The 18,254-nt window shown below is 39.0% G+C and overlaps 1 protein-coding gene across 11 annotated transcripts in view; it reads right to left on the reverse strand.

Moving 5' to 3' along the window:
* The window catches only part of LOC105390882 (trithorax group protein osa), a 51,373-nt gene that overhangs the window by 26,448 nt on the left and 6,671 nt on the right, over positions 1 to 18,254 (reverse strand). For 9 of the 11 annotated variants that reach the window (XM_048631070.1, XM_048631065.1, XM_048631074.1 and 6 more), the window contains 2 exons: positions 11,437 to 11,665; positions 10,548 to 10,957 (listed from right to left, as the gene is read on the reverse strand). In XM_048631070.1, the coding sequence (XP_048487027.1) occupies positions 10,548 to 10,957; positions 11,437 to 11,665 (639 nt within the window). The remainder of the gene's footprint in view (positions 1 to 10,547; positions 10,958 to 11,436; positions 11,666 to 18,254) is intronic. The other 2 variants (XM_048631073.1, XM_048631072.1) reach the window with 2 other exon arrangements.

Here is an 18,254-nt window from a genome sequence, read left to right on the forward strand (position 1 = left end):
TGACACGAACTAATCTACTCACGCTTATCTTTCAGTTTCATTCATTTACTTGGGCATTTTATGTTGGGAGCCCACCAGTTCTTTACATACTTGGATTAACAATATACGCACAAGATGAAGTTTAAGTGCAAAATAAACGTCTCGACAAATAAGAAACCACTACTAGCTCTTATTTTGAATTATTTCGGTTAGACGATTTGTGACTTCATTCATTGATACAATGATTGTCATTAGGTTGAAATTAAAACTGAAGGGCTAGCACGGGCCGCAATTAAAAGGCAACAAACGTTTGGATCGCGCTCACTCACATTGCACAGCCTCATGAGTGAGCGCGACGGAGAACTTTTGTCACGTCTTAAATGCGGCCCGTGCTAGCGCCTCTGGTCGACAGTAACCAAAATGGGGACAGTTTTCTGCTTTGTTTTTGTATGTGACACTCCATCTAGTTTGTATATTATAAATCTAAGCATACATCTCACCGCTGTGGCATGTCGCCAACACTATTCGATGTAACCTACGCACTTCGCAGTCATCCAAATACTCGTTTGTCCCAAAATCTAGTGCTGCATTCTGGTGAAATTATTTTTAACTATTTCACATTCAAATTGGATTTGCGATTTTTTTACTCGTCCTTATAAGCTTTCTTTGAATTAAATCGGTTTCCCTTTAAATACTCCTCTTGCCTTTGCCCGGTACACTTACATTGTTTAGAGACAAGTTCGTCTAGTTCTACATTTTAGTCAGAAAACATTTGTATGGAAATAACATCGGAAATTTTTTGGATTCTACCAGAAATTATTCGTTTTTTTTTGGCTAAAAACCATCCTTTGGCTTTAATTTAAACGGACATAAAATTGGTCCAGGCGTTGCTGAGTTATGCGCATACCATAGATAGTGAATACATTATAAAAATGCAATTTATAATTAGTAAAACAATGCAACCAACTCATAACTTTTTTCAACACTCATAGAAAGAATGCTAATCTTAGTTCTTCTTTTCACTTTTTATGCAAATGCGTAGACACAGTAATTGGCTCGCTTATTAAATGTTAATTCTGCACCTGGTTTCATTACTATTGTTATTCTTGACCTAGACAGTTTTTAGTTCTTATCATACAGTCTAAAAGCCTACAACTTACTTTCCGGATATAAAGTTTTAAGTTATTTAATCGGTAACTGAATTAGCTTTAGGTCTAAGGCAGCATCCTAACTAATATTATAAATGCGAAAGTTACTGTGTCTGTCTGTCTGTTACTCTTTCACGCCAAAACTACTGAACGGATTTGAATGAAATTTGGTAAACATACGGTCTAGACCCTGGGAAAGAACTGGCTACCCGGAATTCCTACGGGAAAACTTTTTAAGGCGAAGCGAAGCTCGCGGGAACAGCTAGGTAGTAATATATAAATTAATTAATCCTTAACTTGAAAAATATAATAAAAAAACTTCACTATGAATACTATTATCATGAATGGTTGGTCATTATTACTCTTAAAAACGTTCTCAACACCCATATTTTTTCCATACAATCTATGAAACAGCTGTTTTTAACCTTGCATTCTTAACAGCTATGTTATGCTACGACTTTCATTGCTCGTAGAAGTAATAATAAGTATTAATGTAGGGCAATGAGCTCCCCTAGATATTATAAATAATCATAAGTAGACGTTGTTGTTATTTATAAATGTATATTTATAAACATCAATTGCTAGTCGGCATTAATATTGATGACACCGGTATGTTATTAAGTTTGTGATGCAGTTCTACATTGCCAGCGATTCTCCTTTAAATAGTTTTCCCGTGGGAATTCTGGGATAAAAAATAGAAAGTAAACCCTTGAACCCTACGAACCGGGTGTCAAAAAAACAGCTGATTTAATTTATTTTAATATTACTAAATTTTATGTCTAATTACGTATAAAACTAGTGTTAACTTAAAGAATATAGTGTTATACAGCTGTGCAAATGAAGACAAGCCTTCAAACCCTGAAATAAAACACTTACGGGACTCGGATATTTGAAGCAGCGGCACCTGTCAAAGTTCGAATTTGCCAACGGATATCTATCAGGGGAGTATTGTTAAAATTACATATTTTTACTAGTATGACTCATTTAAAATCATAATCACTAAATTATTTAATCATTATTCATTAGTTTGCTGCATACGTGAAATGTTTTTCACACTTCCTTAACCCACTTTTAGACTTTGTCATTTTCAAACTTTGTTGTTTTCATTTCTAATTTCAAACTTTCTATTAGCTTTTGTATCCCTTATTCCCTATTCTTACTATATCATAGTCTCCACCTACTTAATTGCTATTAGTACTTCATTGAATAATGATCAAGTGATTGTGTTTTGGCTTAAAGTTTACATAATTCTAAGTCAATAATACCACTGAGTACCTATTCATTAAAGTAACATATTATGCATATTACTCCCTCCCCACCCATAGTTTGTGTTCATGACTACATTGTTTATGATAACTAACAAATAAGTTACCTTTTGATCATTTTTACATAGACTTACAATATATTACTTAATAATTATTATAACCTATTGGTATCTGGTTTGATCAAGTTATACCTAAAGAGGGTTATTTTGTGTCTTGGATAATCATCTTCTCGGTTCTACCTATCAAGATACTAACGGGTAACCCCGGGTGGTTTCAGATATGTCGAGGATGACAACCCGGAAGGTGCAGAGCCGTGACCTGGAGATCCAGCTGAGGACAGCTTTGGAGGATCTCAAGGCGTCTCGTGACCTCTCAAGCCAACTGATGGCAGAGCGGGAGGACAACGAAAAGGAATTTGATTCCCTTTTGAAAAAGAACACCGACTTAAAGAATGTCATCGCTGAAATGGACATCCAATACCAAGACTTACAAGGCAAATGTGATGAGCTGGAGATTGTACTGAGATCAAACACAGAGTGTCAGGATTTATATGAAGCTGCCTTGACAAAGATCTGCAGCCTGGAGCATCAACTGGCTGAAGCACACACAGAAATCCAGCAAATAAATGAAGCACATGCAAGCGAAGAAACAAATAAGACAATGGCATTGTACGATGAATTAGTCACCCTACATCACACCCCTATGCCAACAATAGACCTCACCACTCCAAGAAAATCAATCAATATCAAAGGTGCAAACAGGCTTAAAAAATATATTAAAATAAATAAATATATTAGGAAGTCTGAGCGAGCATTGAAAAAGCATAAGACGTACCTTCCATTGAAAAAGGATAGAGTAAGACTACAACTACTAGTGAATAAATATGAAGAAGAGATGTCGGACTACAACCAGAAACTCGCAGACAACAACCAAGAATGCGAGTTCAACATGGCTATGCTACAGTCTAGGCTGGCCACCTTGAAGTCTGTCCTAGACCAGAGAACTGTGGAGTATGAAAACCAGCTGCTGGTGCTGAGAAGTGTGGGCTTAGTTCGGGTTGAGATGCTGCCGGAGAAGTCTTCACCTGCTGAAGCCTCCACCGCATCTCCGGAGGCCACCACCACCACCTCGGAGGCCACAAATAGCATCCCGTCGGCCACCACTGAACTCACCACTGGTCTCTCGAGGACCACCACCGGACTCTCGGGGACCACCACCATCCTCCCGGGGGCCACCACCAGACTCCTGGCGGCCACCACCAGCATCCCGTTGGCCACCACTGGACTCACCACTGGTCTCTCGAGGACCACCACCGGACTCTCGGGGACCACCACCATTCTCCCGAGGGCCACCACCAGACTCCTGGCGGCCACCACCAGCCTCCCGACGGCCGCGCCATCCTCAGAGGTCATCCAGAGCGGATCGGCGGCAGCAGATGTTTTTCAGGCCTCCACTAAGAAATTTCATAGGAAACCCACCTATGCTCAGGCAGCTAGTAGAATAGTAGGTAATAAGCAGTTACCTAAGATGTCACCCACTTCCTTGACAAGGCTTACTACAAGTATAGTAGCAATTCAAGCGAGGATTACAGCTCAGTTATATATTCCGATAGGCTTGGCAAGGATTTCGGGCACATGTTGGGTAATCATGTAAATGGAAAAGTTGTTAATTATTGTTACCCAGAACTTACATTCGGACAAATAGTTGAATTGATTTCAGAGAGGTCACACACTGACAAAACAACTATATTTATTATGGTGGGAAATAGTTTAGGGGTGTCAAAGTCTGACATACATAGAAGTTTTGCTATATTAGAAGGCCTTCCTACAAAACATGTATTTGTTTGTGCATTTCCTTACTCATGCACACTGCCTGACAAATGCAATTATATGACATGTAGCCTCAATAAAACAATGTACAATGCATGTTGTAAATCTGATTGTATCAATTTTTTTGATACTAATTTGTACGTAGATAATTTTAAGTTGACTTGGAACAGTTTATTTTTGTCCTCAAATCAGAAACGACGTCTAGCTACAGAAGTAGCTCATCTTATTAACTCAGTTATAAGCATTATAACGAAGAAAACTTGTGTCCCTATTGACACCGTCAGTAGTAATACTGATAATAGTAATAGTACAGTAGATTTAAATTAGATTCTCAGACAACGGGAGAGCATCATAGCGTTGATATAAAGATTGATTCAGTTCACTGCTCTCTCGGCTCAAAACTATTAAAGGACAAGACATTTAAGAATGAATTTAAATTAGTACATCAGAATATTCAGAGTCTTTCTTCTAAATTGTTAGAAATAGAACTATTTTCGGAAAAATTTAACATTGATTGTTTATGTATCACAGAACATTGGTTAGACGAGAATAAAATGATGTTCCAATTGAAAAATTACAAACTTATAAGCTGTTTTAACAGAAAGTGCAACGAGCATGGCGGGTCACTTATATTTCTTAAAGAAAATTGTAAATGTAAAGAACGAAAGGACATAGTTGCTCTTTCTGTTAAACACCATATAGAAATTTCATGTGCAGAGCTAAACAAGTATATAATAGTATGTACCTACAGGCCACCTACTGGTGATTTCATTACCTTTGAGACTGTCATGGAGGATGTTCTAAGGTTAGCTTCCAATAGTAAAAAGGAAGTAATAGTGTGTGGTGACTTTAATGTTGACCTATTAGGTGACTCTCCTAATAGGTCGAAATTACTGTTACTTTTTAAATCATTTAATCTTTTTAATGTCTTTCTGGAACCAACTAGAATTACATCCACGTCGGCCACTTGTCTAGATAACATATTCTGTAACTGTGAGTTTAAAGACAGTAGTGTGATAAATTGTCTGAGGTCAGACCACAGTGGGCAGACCATTACCTTAGTAAACACTGACAAGACAAATAAAACTAAGGTGAGATGCAGACCGATTACTACAAAGAAAATTGACAATTACTTGAAGAAACTAGACGAAAAACTTCCGAAGGTTAAAGTAGATTGCAATTCTAATGAGATGTATACTAACTTATTTAAGATAATAGCTGATGAGTTTGAGAGTAATTTTGAAACGAAGGAAGTTTTGATAGACAATAAAATTAAATTTTGTGACTGGGCTACAGATGGTATTCGCAAAAGCAGGGCGACATTATATGATCTGTATGAGATGAAAACATTCATACTCCGCCCTGACTTTCAATCTTATGTGAAGAAATATAGCAAAATGTACAAATGTGTCTGTCACTGTGCGAAGACAATTTTTATTAATAACAAGATTAAAGACTCGGCTAACAAATCTAAGGCCATTTGGAATATTATTAATAACGAAACGGGGAAGAATCGAACACGCGAGACTAATTTATCTTTAAAGGTAGGCAATGACATAATAACATCAAATGACGAGGTGGCGAGAGTCTTTGAAGAGTTTTTTACGAACATTCCTTTAGAAACTACTTGCAACCTAGATTCTTCAGCTACATTAGCTGAAACCCTGATGAAGGAGAACGCACCTTCAACCGATAAGGAATTTAAATTCAGATATATTAATACATTAACTATTATAAAAACATTTAAGTCCTTAAATATGAAGAAAACTGAAGACTTGTGGGGAATGTCAGTTAAATTTGTTCTTTCTATTATTAATAAAATCGCCCCAATTTTGGCTAACATTTTTAATAAATGTATCGCTGAAGGTGTGTTCCCAGATCTTATGAAATTGAGTAAAATTATACCTCTGTTCAAGAGTGGGGATATGGAGGACCCTGCAAATTTCAGACCTGTCTCGGTTCTTCCAGTTTTGAGTAAAATATTTGAGAGGGTCATACTCAATCAGATGCTTTTGCATTTCAATGAAGCTCGATTGTTTCATAGCCAGCAGTATGGTTTTACAAAAGGCAAATCAACAACCGATGCCGGTACTGCGTTAATTAAGCACATATTTGACGCCTGGGAAGACCATCACGATGCTATTGGAGTCTTCTGTGATCTGTCGAAGGCGTTTGATTGTGTAGACCATCAGACTTTAATTTCGAAACTGAGATACTATGGAATAGGAGGAAAGGCTTTAGATTTGATAGCTTCATATTTAGACAAGAGGCAACAAAGGGTCGATATTAACAATACTAAATCACAGGGGGCTCATGTAAAGATAGGCGTCCCTCAAGGATCTATTCTAGGACCATTTTTATTCCTCATTTATATTAATGACTTGCCTTTTATGGTTGAAAAATTGACTAATATAGTTTTATTTGCTGACGATACTTCTTTGCTTTTTAAAGTTAAAAGAAGTGAAAATAATTTTTATGAAATTAATTCTATTCTATCTGACATACACGATTGGTTTACCGTAAATAATCTTTTATTGAATTCTAAGAAAACGAAATGTATTAAATTTACACTGCCGAATGTTAGACAATGCGATACTAACATTATTCTAGATGGGAATAAATTGGACCTAGTTAATGATACTGTCTTTCTTGGTATGACTATAGATTCAAAGTTGCAGTGGGGACCTCACATTGCCAAATTGGCTGGAAGGTTGAGCTCCGCAGCTTTTGCTGTACGGAAAATTAGACAACTGACCGGCGTTGAAACCGCCAGATTAGTTTACTTTAGTTATTTCCACAGCTTATTGTCGTATGGCATTTTGCTTTGGGGTAGAGCCGCTGATATTGAAACTATATTTGTATTACAGAAAAGAGCCATCCGCTCTATATACAAACTTGGTTCCAGGGATTCATTGAGAGAACTATTTAAAGAAATTAACATCCTTACAGTTCCATGTCAGTTCATTTTTGCCAATTTAATGTATGTACGAAAGAATATTTCCACTTTTGATACAATTGGCAGTAATCATGACATTAATACTAGGAACAAGCATAAGCTGGCTTTTCCAGCGATGCGTCTGGCGAAAGTTAATAAATCGTTTTTAGGGTACTGTATTAGATTTTATAATAAGCTTCCAACAGAAGTTGCTCAAATGCCAGAGAATAAGTTTAAGTGTTACATTAAAGAGAAACTCAGTAAAAAAGCTTATTATAAAATTGATGATTACTTAGAGGACGTTAATGCATGGCTGTGATAAGTAGTTAGCTCTGCTCATATTATTATAATAATTATTATTAAGCTTATATGTATTGTATACCAACTAGTTTTAAGTCTTTTTTTGAAAAGATGGCTCAGGAGTTTCTTGCCTCCGTTCTTCTCCTTAGACAGAAAGAGCCCCCCCTTATCCGAACGGAGAGTAATTTGTAAAAATTGACGTTCATCAGAAAATTTTATATTTGTACGATGAATAAAAAATTTTGACTTTGACTTTGACTTTGAAGTATATGTTAATCCAGGGTGCCAGCTCCCTACATACGAAATTTCATCAAAATCCGTTGAGTAGTTTTAGTGTGAGAGAGGAACAAACATCCATGCCAAATTTCGCGTTTAGGTATTTTACTTAGTACAATATAATTTATGGCCTAATTGGTTTATTAATAGGTATTACTGGTTAACTATTAACGGCGCTGAGTATTAATTGTTGCATGAGTGTACGCGCGTTTATTATTTTTAGCTCCCATACTGTTTAGAGTAGAATTTTATCAGTTATCGAGCCGAAGGCATCTAACGTCCACTGGTCATCGTTTACCCAGATCAGGAAAAAAACTGTAAGATTTTTAGCTACCAACTGCATTTCACAGAACCCTGGGGTTCTGTGAGAGCACCTCAGGGGTTCCGCACTTAAATCAAGGACTTGTAGCGCAAATAGGTGAATGGCAATAGGTTGAAGGCCTAGGGTTCCGTAGATAAAGTCCTCAGACACCGCTGCCCTAGAAAACTCTCGTTCTGTTAGAGGACCTCAGGGGTTCCGCACTTAAACCAAGGACTTGTAGCGTAAATAGGTGTTAGGCAATAGGTTCAAGGCCTAGGGTTCCGTAGCTAATTCTTCAGACACCGCTGCCCTAGAAAACTCTCGTCTGAAATCTGTGTAAAACAATAATTTTTCGCATAATTTCGGCGGACGCGTAGCTCTTTCGCGCTCGGGCAGTGTGCGAACTGGGTCGGCACTAAATCCGTTCGGGTCGTCGACCTCCACGCTGTGGGCCCATGGCTGCCATGGCTGATCGATGCAGGGAGTCATGAATGAATGGGGGGAGACGGGACGGTGCAGTGGTGATGACTTTTTTTTGTTATTATAAGTTATTTATTTATAAGTTACTAGCTGTTCCCGCGCGCTTCGCTTCGCCTTAAAAAGTTTTCCCGTGGGAATTCCGGGATAAAAAGTAGCCTATGTTCTTTCCCAGGGTCTAAACCGTATGTATACCAAATTTCATTCAAATCCGTTCAGTAGTTTTGGCGTGAAAGAGTAACAGACAGACAGACAGACACAGTTACTTTCGCATTTATAATATTAGTTAGGATTTATGTTTTTAGTTGGATCGCGGCGGCAGCGACAAAACTACTGATTTATTTTTGCTGAGATCTCAAATACATAACTTCACTTTTATTCATACTGTATATAACAGTTAATATCCCTCCCAAATTTATATCTATTATGGATGGCAATGAGCGCGTTTTGAACAGCTGATTTTGATGAATCACTAGATAAGTCAACGCTCAAAATATGTTTCAATGATACGATAACACAGAACTTATAACACTTTATTTTCGCTAGAGGGTAAAGAATCACTCATCATGTTCTGCATCAGAAAACCCTCTCATGTTTGAAATGTTAAATCGTTGTTTTGGGCAATTAATTGTACTGCAAGTGAATGTGTGTCTGCTTTCAGGGAATTTGTTCACTTTGATTCAATTAAAGTAAATTATGTTGGAGCGGTTACTTAGTTACATTTTTAAGTTATTTAAGCAATTTTAATCATTAATTGAATATGATAATTATGTAGTTCATACATACAAAGCTTAGAAGGTCCAGGATTCGATACTCTGGGGATATTCCCAAATAAAACATTTTCAATAGGCATTTCAGAATTAACATGAATTATGTATGACTACTTTTAACACTGACTGACGATAATTGGGTGCACCAATGTTCTGGTAATCCAAGAGGAATTATTCAGCGTCTCGGTGGTATCCTTTGCCTTCCGTCTGATGACTGATAAAATTCAACCTTGTACAAAAAAATAATTCTATTCATACAAAAAAAAACATTTGGTTTCGTTTGGATCCCACAAACAATGGGGGTCAGGCTAACCCTACATATACCTATACCTACCTTTGTATATTTATATACCTAACCGGTTTGAAAGAAACGCGTTTTTATCACAGGAAATAGGTTACAAAGTTGCAATGCTTATTCTGTGCCCCAAATCGATGGTGGAGAGTTCGTATTACATTGCTTCCCAAACAAGCGGTTGCTACTCTTGACTCAACGGTCGAGCGTCGATGTACTCCGAATTCAGGTTACGAAACGCTAAGTATTATACCACTTCTGATTATGGTACCAGGTATTCTATGCTCCTGATACCTCAGCCTCTCTAAAGAGATAGACAATCCTAGATATATCGACGCTAAAGCGTGACAGCGGTTGCAGAAACCTGTATGCCGCGCAGCAATGCACTACGAATTTCAGTATCGCTTAGTAAATGCTGAGTTGGCGGGAATAAGTCACTTGTTCAGTGAGATACGTACGCTTTCTTGCAAGAACGCAACATTTGCATACGCTTATTAGATATGCCATTGAAAGTTATTGTTTTGGCTCGAATTTCCATACGCATTCTATCTATTCTGTAGGAATAATTTATTGAGAGACTCTTGTTGTGAAACCTTCACGGATGTATTTGAACGTTTGGTTTTATCGCCACTGGACTTAGGCCTATTTTGGTTACTTTTGCAAGCTAGTCAACTATTTTTGTACCATTCTCGAAAACGTAATATTGATTCCTCTCGCTTTAAGGCCAATTGTGATAATCATGTCTGCATGTCGGCAGCAAAAGAACTTCATGGGATATTTGTATAGAATATAGAAGTTACACATCAATGTATCACTAGAATACACCTAGAAATACAAGTCTCGTAGACAAAGAAACAATATGACAATGGCGGCCGGACTTATAACTTATCTCCCTACTCGTAGGATCCCTTATGGAACGACTGCCATTCCCATAGTTTCTTCACCTACCTCCTCCAAACAGTCAAAACAACTCACCCATTCTCATCCTTAATCTTCTTCTTCCTCCCCCTCTTCTTCGGCTGATTCAACATCATTTGCTGCGCGTGCATCATCTGGTGGTGCTGATGCGCATCGTGGTGCTGCTGATGATGAAGATGCGGAGGCATCTGACCCTGGGGACCTCCCAGCATCGCACACATCGCCTCCTCCTCGACAAACGAGTAAGGGTCTTCGCACTCCCGTTTGATGCCGTTGTATAGCGGGTCATCATCGCGTTTGGGAGCGTAGTGCTGTTGCGACATGTCGTAAGGAGCATCGTTTTCTCTCTTGAAGTATTGTTCTGGTGCTCCGTATTTGGGGAAGGGGAAGTGGTGGTAGGGCTCGTGGTCTTGAGGCGGCTGCTCGTGCTGTGGCGGCTCGTAAGGTCTGTATTGGGGGTACACCTGCTGGAGGGATAGTGAGGGTTAGTTACAGTTGTGGGGAAGGTTTTTGATGACCGGGAAATTATCTGACAAGATGGATTCTTTTAAGCGGTTCGGAGTCATACACCAGAGCTCGACTGAGGATTGTCGCTGCGGTGGATGGATTAGCCAGTAGATTAGTGTCAGTCGTTGACTGCCCAGGGAACCCCGGATGAATAGTTGGTAGTTGATACACTCTCTCCGGAAGGGACTCTTTTCGTTAACCCTAAGAATGGCTTTTTGCATTGAAGGTTGCCTTTGTGTGTACTGTTTGAGTTATTACCATTCTGGACTAGTTCAGGACAACCCGATGGCTGATGGTCAAAATGCCGGCTTTATGTCCAGACATATTTATTTATCTATATCCAGGTAATTTATCTGTACCTCAGAGGTAAACAGTCTTTGGCGTGTGAGTTGTGACTACGAACAAACATAACTTTCACAAAAACTCCTTCAACCCTCACCTGCTGCTGCTGCTGCTGCTGCTGCATCTGCTGCGGGTGCTCATGCTGCGGCAACATCTCGTGGTGCTCATGATGCCCTGGATGCTCGTAGTGGTGCTCGGGCGGCTCAGGGGGCGCGGGCGGGGGCGTCCCGCGCTCGCTCGGCGGCTTGGGCCGCTCGCCGCTGTTGGACGTCTCGTAGCCGTCGTCTTGGGGTTCCGCCGCCTTCGGCTTGTCGCCGGCGTCTGACCTGGAAGCCGTGGCCGAGGATGTTAGCTAAGGGTTCGGGGTGGTTTAGGAGTGCTGACAAAATGGCTGCCGTCTACTGTTGAGAAAGAAATGGCACAACTTTTTGACTTTCTGAGCCAACATGCGTTTGTAAAATGTGCACGCACGATGGGTGTAAAAGATTGTGATTGATAAAAGAGCAATCAGAGCGCTATAATGCAGCTATAGATACATAGTAAACTGAAGGCGTGGCTTCGTCCTGACGCATTCCGCCCGTGCCTTCAAGGAGAAATAACAATGCCTCCTGCCCGGTGGTCAACATACGTGAATGTAACTGTAATTTGCTATAAAATTATAATCAGCAATTTACACTAGTAAATTAGATTATAAAATGGTATAAATAATCAAACTCAAACTCAAAACTCAAATTTTTTTATTCATCGTACAAATATAAAATTTTCTGATGAACGTCAATTTTTACAAATTACTCTCCGTTCGGATAAGGGGGGGCTCTTTCTGTCTAAGGAGAAGAACGGAGGCAAGAAACTCCTGAGCCATCTTTTCAAAAAAAGACGATTTATATATAATTTAAATCTAAAAGGGTTGAAGGGAAACTCAGCTCGTAAATCCAGTATGCCTAAATACTGCTTGAAACGAAAATAAGAACAACTGAAGAGCAATGGATCAACATGAAATGTGGTTATTTTCACCCCTAATCATCACAGCTAGGGGTGCGAATCCGCCAATGACCCAATAATAAACTAGGGTGATTCTACGGTAAAGATCAAGGGACGTTATTCGTTGTTTCGACGGAGAATGTAAAACGATTATGACATCAGATGGAAAATTAGGGGCGCTATACGTTTGAGGGCATCTTGTTAGCTCCGAAACTCAAGTTATGTGATAATTTGTCACAAACTAGTATGTACACGTTTTTTTTCAGGGACTTTGTGAAAAAATTAATTATCTTTATACCTACTATTTAGTTTACTTTTATTAATAGTCGATTGCGATACCAGTTTACGGAGCAATCCGCGTGATGGACACAGCTACATTTTAGAATAAGCGGAGCGAAACCACATTTCCTTGCTAGGAACTAGTCGGTTTTTGTCAAAGCCACGCAAATTTTCCACCAGCTTTCAATGGTAACGCCAACCAATTTGAATAATCTATATACACAACACAACACAACAGTCCTCCAAGGTGAAGGCATGCAAAATCACCGTAGAGCAGTGTAGAAAAACTTATGTCCACCTATCAGAATACACAACCCGACAGTTTTAACCGGGCTTTAAACACTAATCGGTGGTTTAAACCCAACGAAAGAGACAGAACATAATAAAGGTATTAGAAACACAGCAGACAGTGTAAAACAACTTTATTGGTCACAACAAACTTTTCCTAACACTGGAGGCAATCTAGCTTGACAAAAAATTAAAAACTGCTATGTAATCGGTACGTTCAATGCAACAAGATAGAGTCTTTAACGAAGCAGCGCATCGAAACTTTGTTTTTCGTAATCTAAAGTGACCCATTCAGTCATGTAAATAAAACACACACACCAAAGTCCCCGTGTGTTCATTCAATAAATGGTTTAAAGTTCGCGTCCCGAATTAATTTCACTATCCAACATTGTTGCCGCTCGCGTACGTTAGACATAAACACTTAAAACTTCGCTCGGCCACGATAAACTAGTTTCAGAACGAACGAACGTTGGATATTGAGACTTATTTCAAGGACACGACCTGTATTCCAAAGTTGTAACTTTCCAAATGTACACGAATAGAAGAGAAGAACGCCGGCTACGGCTATTCAGTCTGCGGTCGGTCTAGATTTTACATTTACAAGCGAGCTGAGTCACTGATCGTTAAAAAAACGCTCATTAGAGGAGAGAAAAAAGACGCGCTGTAATTAATTACCTTGCCACAGTGGCGCCCCCACAGGCGCGCTTACGGGAACTAAGAGTATAAAGCTATAAGTTACTTGAAGAAGAAGAAATAAATTCTTCGTTCAATCCATTGACTATCGCACCTTAGTACAATAATAAATTCACGTCGAGTCTTGTATAAAACATTTCTCTGGAGCCGTGAATGGAACTCATTCATACACAAACACTAACACAATTCAACATTCAGCTGTCCATATAAAATAGAGCGGCGGTTCTGTTTGAGAAATATGCGAGCAATAAAGTGTTTTAATATCGTTAATTATGAGTTATGCCCCTATCTGTTTAAGCTAATGACTTATTAACGGCGTATTAATATATATTGATTCATAAAAAAGTTGAATGTCTTATTTAGCTGTCTCTCTCTGACACATGTAGACAAAACGTGTGAAAGACAAGAATTATAAATAAATAAACAATAATTTATATTTAAAATTATTATTATTTCTCAAATATAGGTAGTAAAGTTACGCACACTGGCATATAAAATATAGTAACGTTCATCAACAGTCGATTGTCCCGCAAATAGAACGATACGTCGTAAATTTAGTGCCAATTTCACCATAGCGGGTTAGAGCATAACCAGGGATTATTGGTTGAATTTTGACACATCTTTAATGTGGAGTTGACGTACAATTGATGAATCAATCCCTGGTTACGATCTAACCGACTATGGCGAAATTGGAGTTTAGTATCTGAGATTAAAAAACAGACTTTAGTGGTCTTAACTCTTAATTCCTTCCAGCTATAATATGTTTCTTGAAGCTCACCAGCGGCCCTCGTTGGGCGGAAGCCGGGATATTTTTACAACTAGCCGGCTAAGAATGTGTGCGACCCACGATAACCTTCGCTTTATGACCAGTGCAGTAAGGTTCAAGATAACCGCGTTTGTACAGGTTTTCCTGTTCATGTGGCTTGCAACTAGGAATCCGCGAGGAGTGAGCGGTTTTGTGATATTGACCTATATATTGCAATTATTTAAGTGTTTGCGCTTTTATTATGTCGATGTTAAATCTTAAGTGCGATTAGGTATACACAAAAAATACTATCATACTTCCATAGATTTTGTGTTTAAAACGACTACAAAATGTATTTATCACAAATACACACCTATTAAAATATCCCCACAATTAAACATACAACTTTCTCACGAGTACAAAATGTACAGCGAAAAGCGAGTGGCTCGCTTGAGAGTCACCTCTGATCACTCCTTCGGAGATCGACCATTAAACGTAGCTATGCATTACGAATTCACCACCTATCGCTTTGAAATCCCTAAGTTGGCAGGAATTGTGTACATATAAAGGATATCTATAAATCTATCTATCCCAAGTGACTCAGCCCAACGATATAATCACAAAGACACACCACCTATGAATACTGCATCAAGACCTCTTCAACTCTTCACTACTGCATGCGGAGTGCAAGTTTTTACACGGGTAGTGTATAGTTAACGAATAGGTAAATTTGTAATTCACGGAAGAATCGCCACCTAGCCATAAACTGATTACCTAACCTACCTAGTAGAGTGGCGAATACAGATTACACCTACCTAATAGTAGAGTGGCGAGACAGTATTATCCTCGGCCGAACGTTGTAGTAGTAGTGACAGGTCGAGGGCTACAGTTGAGCTTCAAGAAATATATTACAGTTGGAAGTAATTAAGACCACTTGTATCGCTGAGACGGATATATGTTTGATAGGATGTGGTCGTGGCTAGATGAGGAAGGCCGAGGACAGAGTGTTGTCCAGCAAACAGCCCGTAATCGCCCACTGCTGGACATAGGCCTCCCTCAAGTAGTACTCGGTAGGCGTAATCAGGGTATTACAATCTGGCGTTTATAGAGCTTCCACTATGTTATTTTGATTTTTTCACGTTTCCTTATGTCTGATAAGTAAAGTTGGTTGTCCTTTGCAATCGTCAAATATGTATGGGATTTCGAATGTCAAAAAACCAATAATATAATGCACAGAGTATAGTTAGCACTGTTCACACAGTGAGTAACCCTCCCACCAGCACTGGGCAGCGAGTGCAAGTGATGGTCCTGACGCGGAGGCGACCCACTTCTGCCAGATAACTTGCACCGCGGTATTGACACACTGATTGTGCCATTACTCACGCGGGGCCGGTCCGGTAAACAGTGAGAGGAGGGTTTTGCACACAACAAAAATGGCCACAATAAACTTAAAGTTTTTGAAAAGAATTTACGAATTTTGTTATGTATAGTATGTTACGTTCGTTGTCAGGAAGAAATAAATTTTCTAAAAGGGCTCCTTTCAGTTATATTCATTAAGATATATCAAAATATATATGCGGAATCTTTTCTTCCGTAAACCTTTAAGATTGAATGACAGAATAGGAAGGCATAAGGGTTGAATGAAGGAATAAGGGTTGGAAGGCTGGATAAAGTTGGGCTTGGGTGAAGAAACTATAAATAAACAAGCCTAATTTCGACCTATAGCCGCAATCTTATTGTAGATAAAGACATTACATTGATATAGCATGGAATGGAATCTACCAAACTACACAATACAATTATAAAAATACACACCAAAACCCTAGTTTAAATTCATGGGCATTTAACATTATTCACGGGGCCCTAAGTATATCTTGACAATGCAATGAATGGCCGTAATCCCTGCTCTACCTACCCCTCCGGGAGACAGGTGTCATGCGTTCGTGTGTGTGTGCGTCTTACGCTAGACTGCACAGACAATAGAATAGACCCTACCCACACATAGAATAGAAGGGATCTTTCGCAGAACTTGCTAGACAGTTTTGGCTGGGTTTTGACCTCTAATATGCTTGAAATCGTGGATTCACACTAAAGATCTTTTTTAATATTAATCGTAATAATAAGCCTTATTTAAAGCCTAAGGGAGTTTAATTCGATGCCTCTAATGTGGCACAGCCAAGCGAAGCCTTTGTGGTTGTTCTGACAATGTTATGGCATTTAGGTTGTATTATCGTCTATTCCATTATCTATGGGGGCGTTATAGTCCCTGCTTCTGGGTCACTCGAATGAAACCTAAGCTTGGATTATCTCTCTATGTACAATGGGGTTGCGGGTTGGTGGTAATTCTATCTATGTAGTAATATAAAGGTCCTTTCCTCATTAGGGCATTAATAAATAGTAGAGGCGACTCTAATTCTTGGGGATTAGTCACGATAAGGACACGCATTGACTGCTAGACTATACTTCTTACTTTTTCTACATAGATATCGCGTATTGTGCGCGAATGATTATAAGCAAGAAGTCTTGGTGACTTGGGTGTGATGAGTATACTCAGAGAGAAAAAAAAGCACTACTTTAAGCATACTAATGGAAAAGGGCCAAAGTATTACCGCAGCTCTCCTTCGCTTCACATAATCAATAGTCTTGCGATTTGCGATAGACAGCTTTTCGTGAACGCTATGCTGGACTTTCTTAATGAAATATACATGTAAAAAACCTCCTTCGTCAGTCGGGTAAAGATGCAACACTGAATAGTACACCCAATGACTAGTTAGGACAAAGAACAATAACGCATATTGTTGAAAGTTCAAGGACTATTCTACGTTGGATCTGTCTGATATCGTTAGTGTTGTGGAAGACAACAACGACAATCAACAAACGAATGAAGATTTTAATAAGAAACAAAATCCCAAAAACTGCATGAACCTTTACCACAATCACATATTAATACAAACGTATGTCATAATAATAATAATGAGTGTCAATGTCATGATTACAGTCTTTACTGAGTGAGCACGCAGTGCAACTTTTGCGCAGAAACCACATTAGCGGAATCGCGCCACTTGACACGTACCTACCGCCGTATATTATATATATGTATACCTACTGTTCATGCAGTTAGGTATATACCTAGGTACCTACAGCGCGTTAGGTCATCAACTTGGGCTAATGATGCGAGTCCGGTCAACAAGAGCCAACGTTTTGCTTTTATCTCGGATGGATGACGTTGCGTAGGAATATTATTTTAAGCTTTTGTGCAACGGGGCTGTGATTCTGGGAGTTTCTTAGCTCTATTTGCATACTGTATCTTGAAGGCCCTGTAGAATGCTATGGCGCTTGAATCCTAGTCAAAGTGAACATATTGTTTTGCGCCAGACATGGACTTTCCACTAATCAACTCTGTCAATCTTCACTAGTTATACACGTCCAAATACCGTGTCACACTCCAGTCAAACCAAAGATGGTATTTAGCTTTTTGTTGGAATGGAGTCAAGTATCAGGGAACACAACATTATAATACCTATTTTTTTTAAAGAATAAGGAAGGGCTGAAGACAGTGTTGGTTGTTGCGACCTTTGGGTGAGGCCTATACATGTGGAGTGAACTATTATTGGTTATCTAGATTTTCGGGATTAATACTAGTCTATGTGTTAATGCAAGTTGTCAGATTCTTAGATACCATTCATCGAAATTTCCCCAGCCGTATTTCCGTGAAAGAGAAAAAAACATCAATCCCCATCAATTTCCCGATTATATTTAAGTGTGATGACGAAGGTACCGAGACCTTTGTCACCACAGTCCAGCTAACCTCTGTTGCTCTATCCGATGATTAGAACGTAAATTCTACGCTATAGGACTATCATGGCCCACATTTCATAGCTATTGTTTGTTTTATGGCCTTTATGGGTGGTGTTTATTGGATCACTACC

Source organism: Plutella xylostella, chromosome 27 (assembly GCF_932276165.1).
Source record: "Plutella xylostella chromosome 27, ilPluXylo3.1, whole genome shotgun sequence".
NCBI lineage: Eukaryota > Metazoa > Arthropoda > Insecta > Lepidoptera > Plutellidae > Plutella > Plutella xylostella.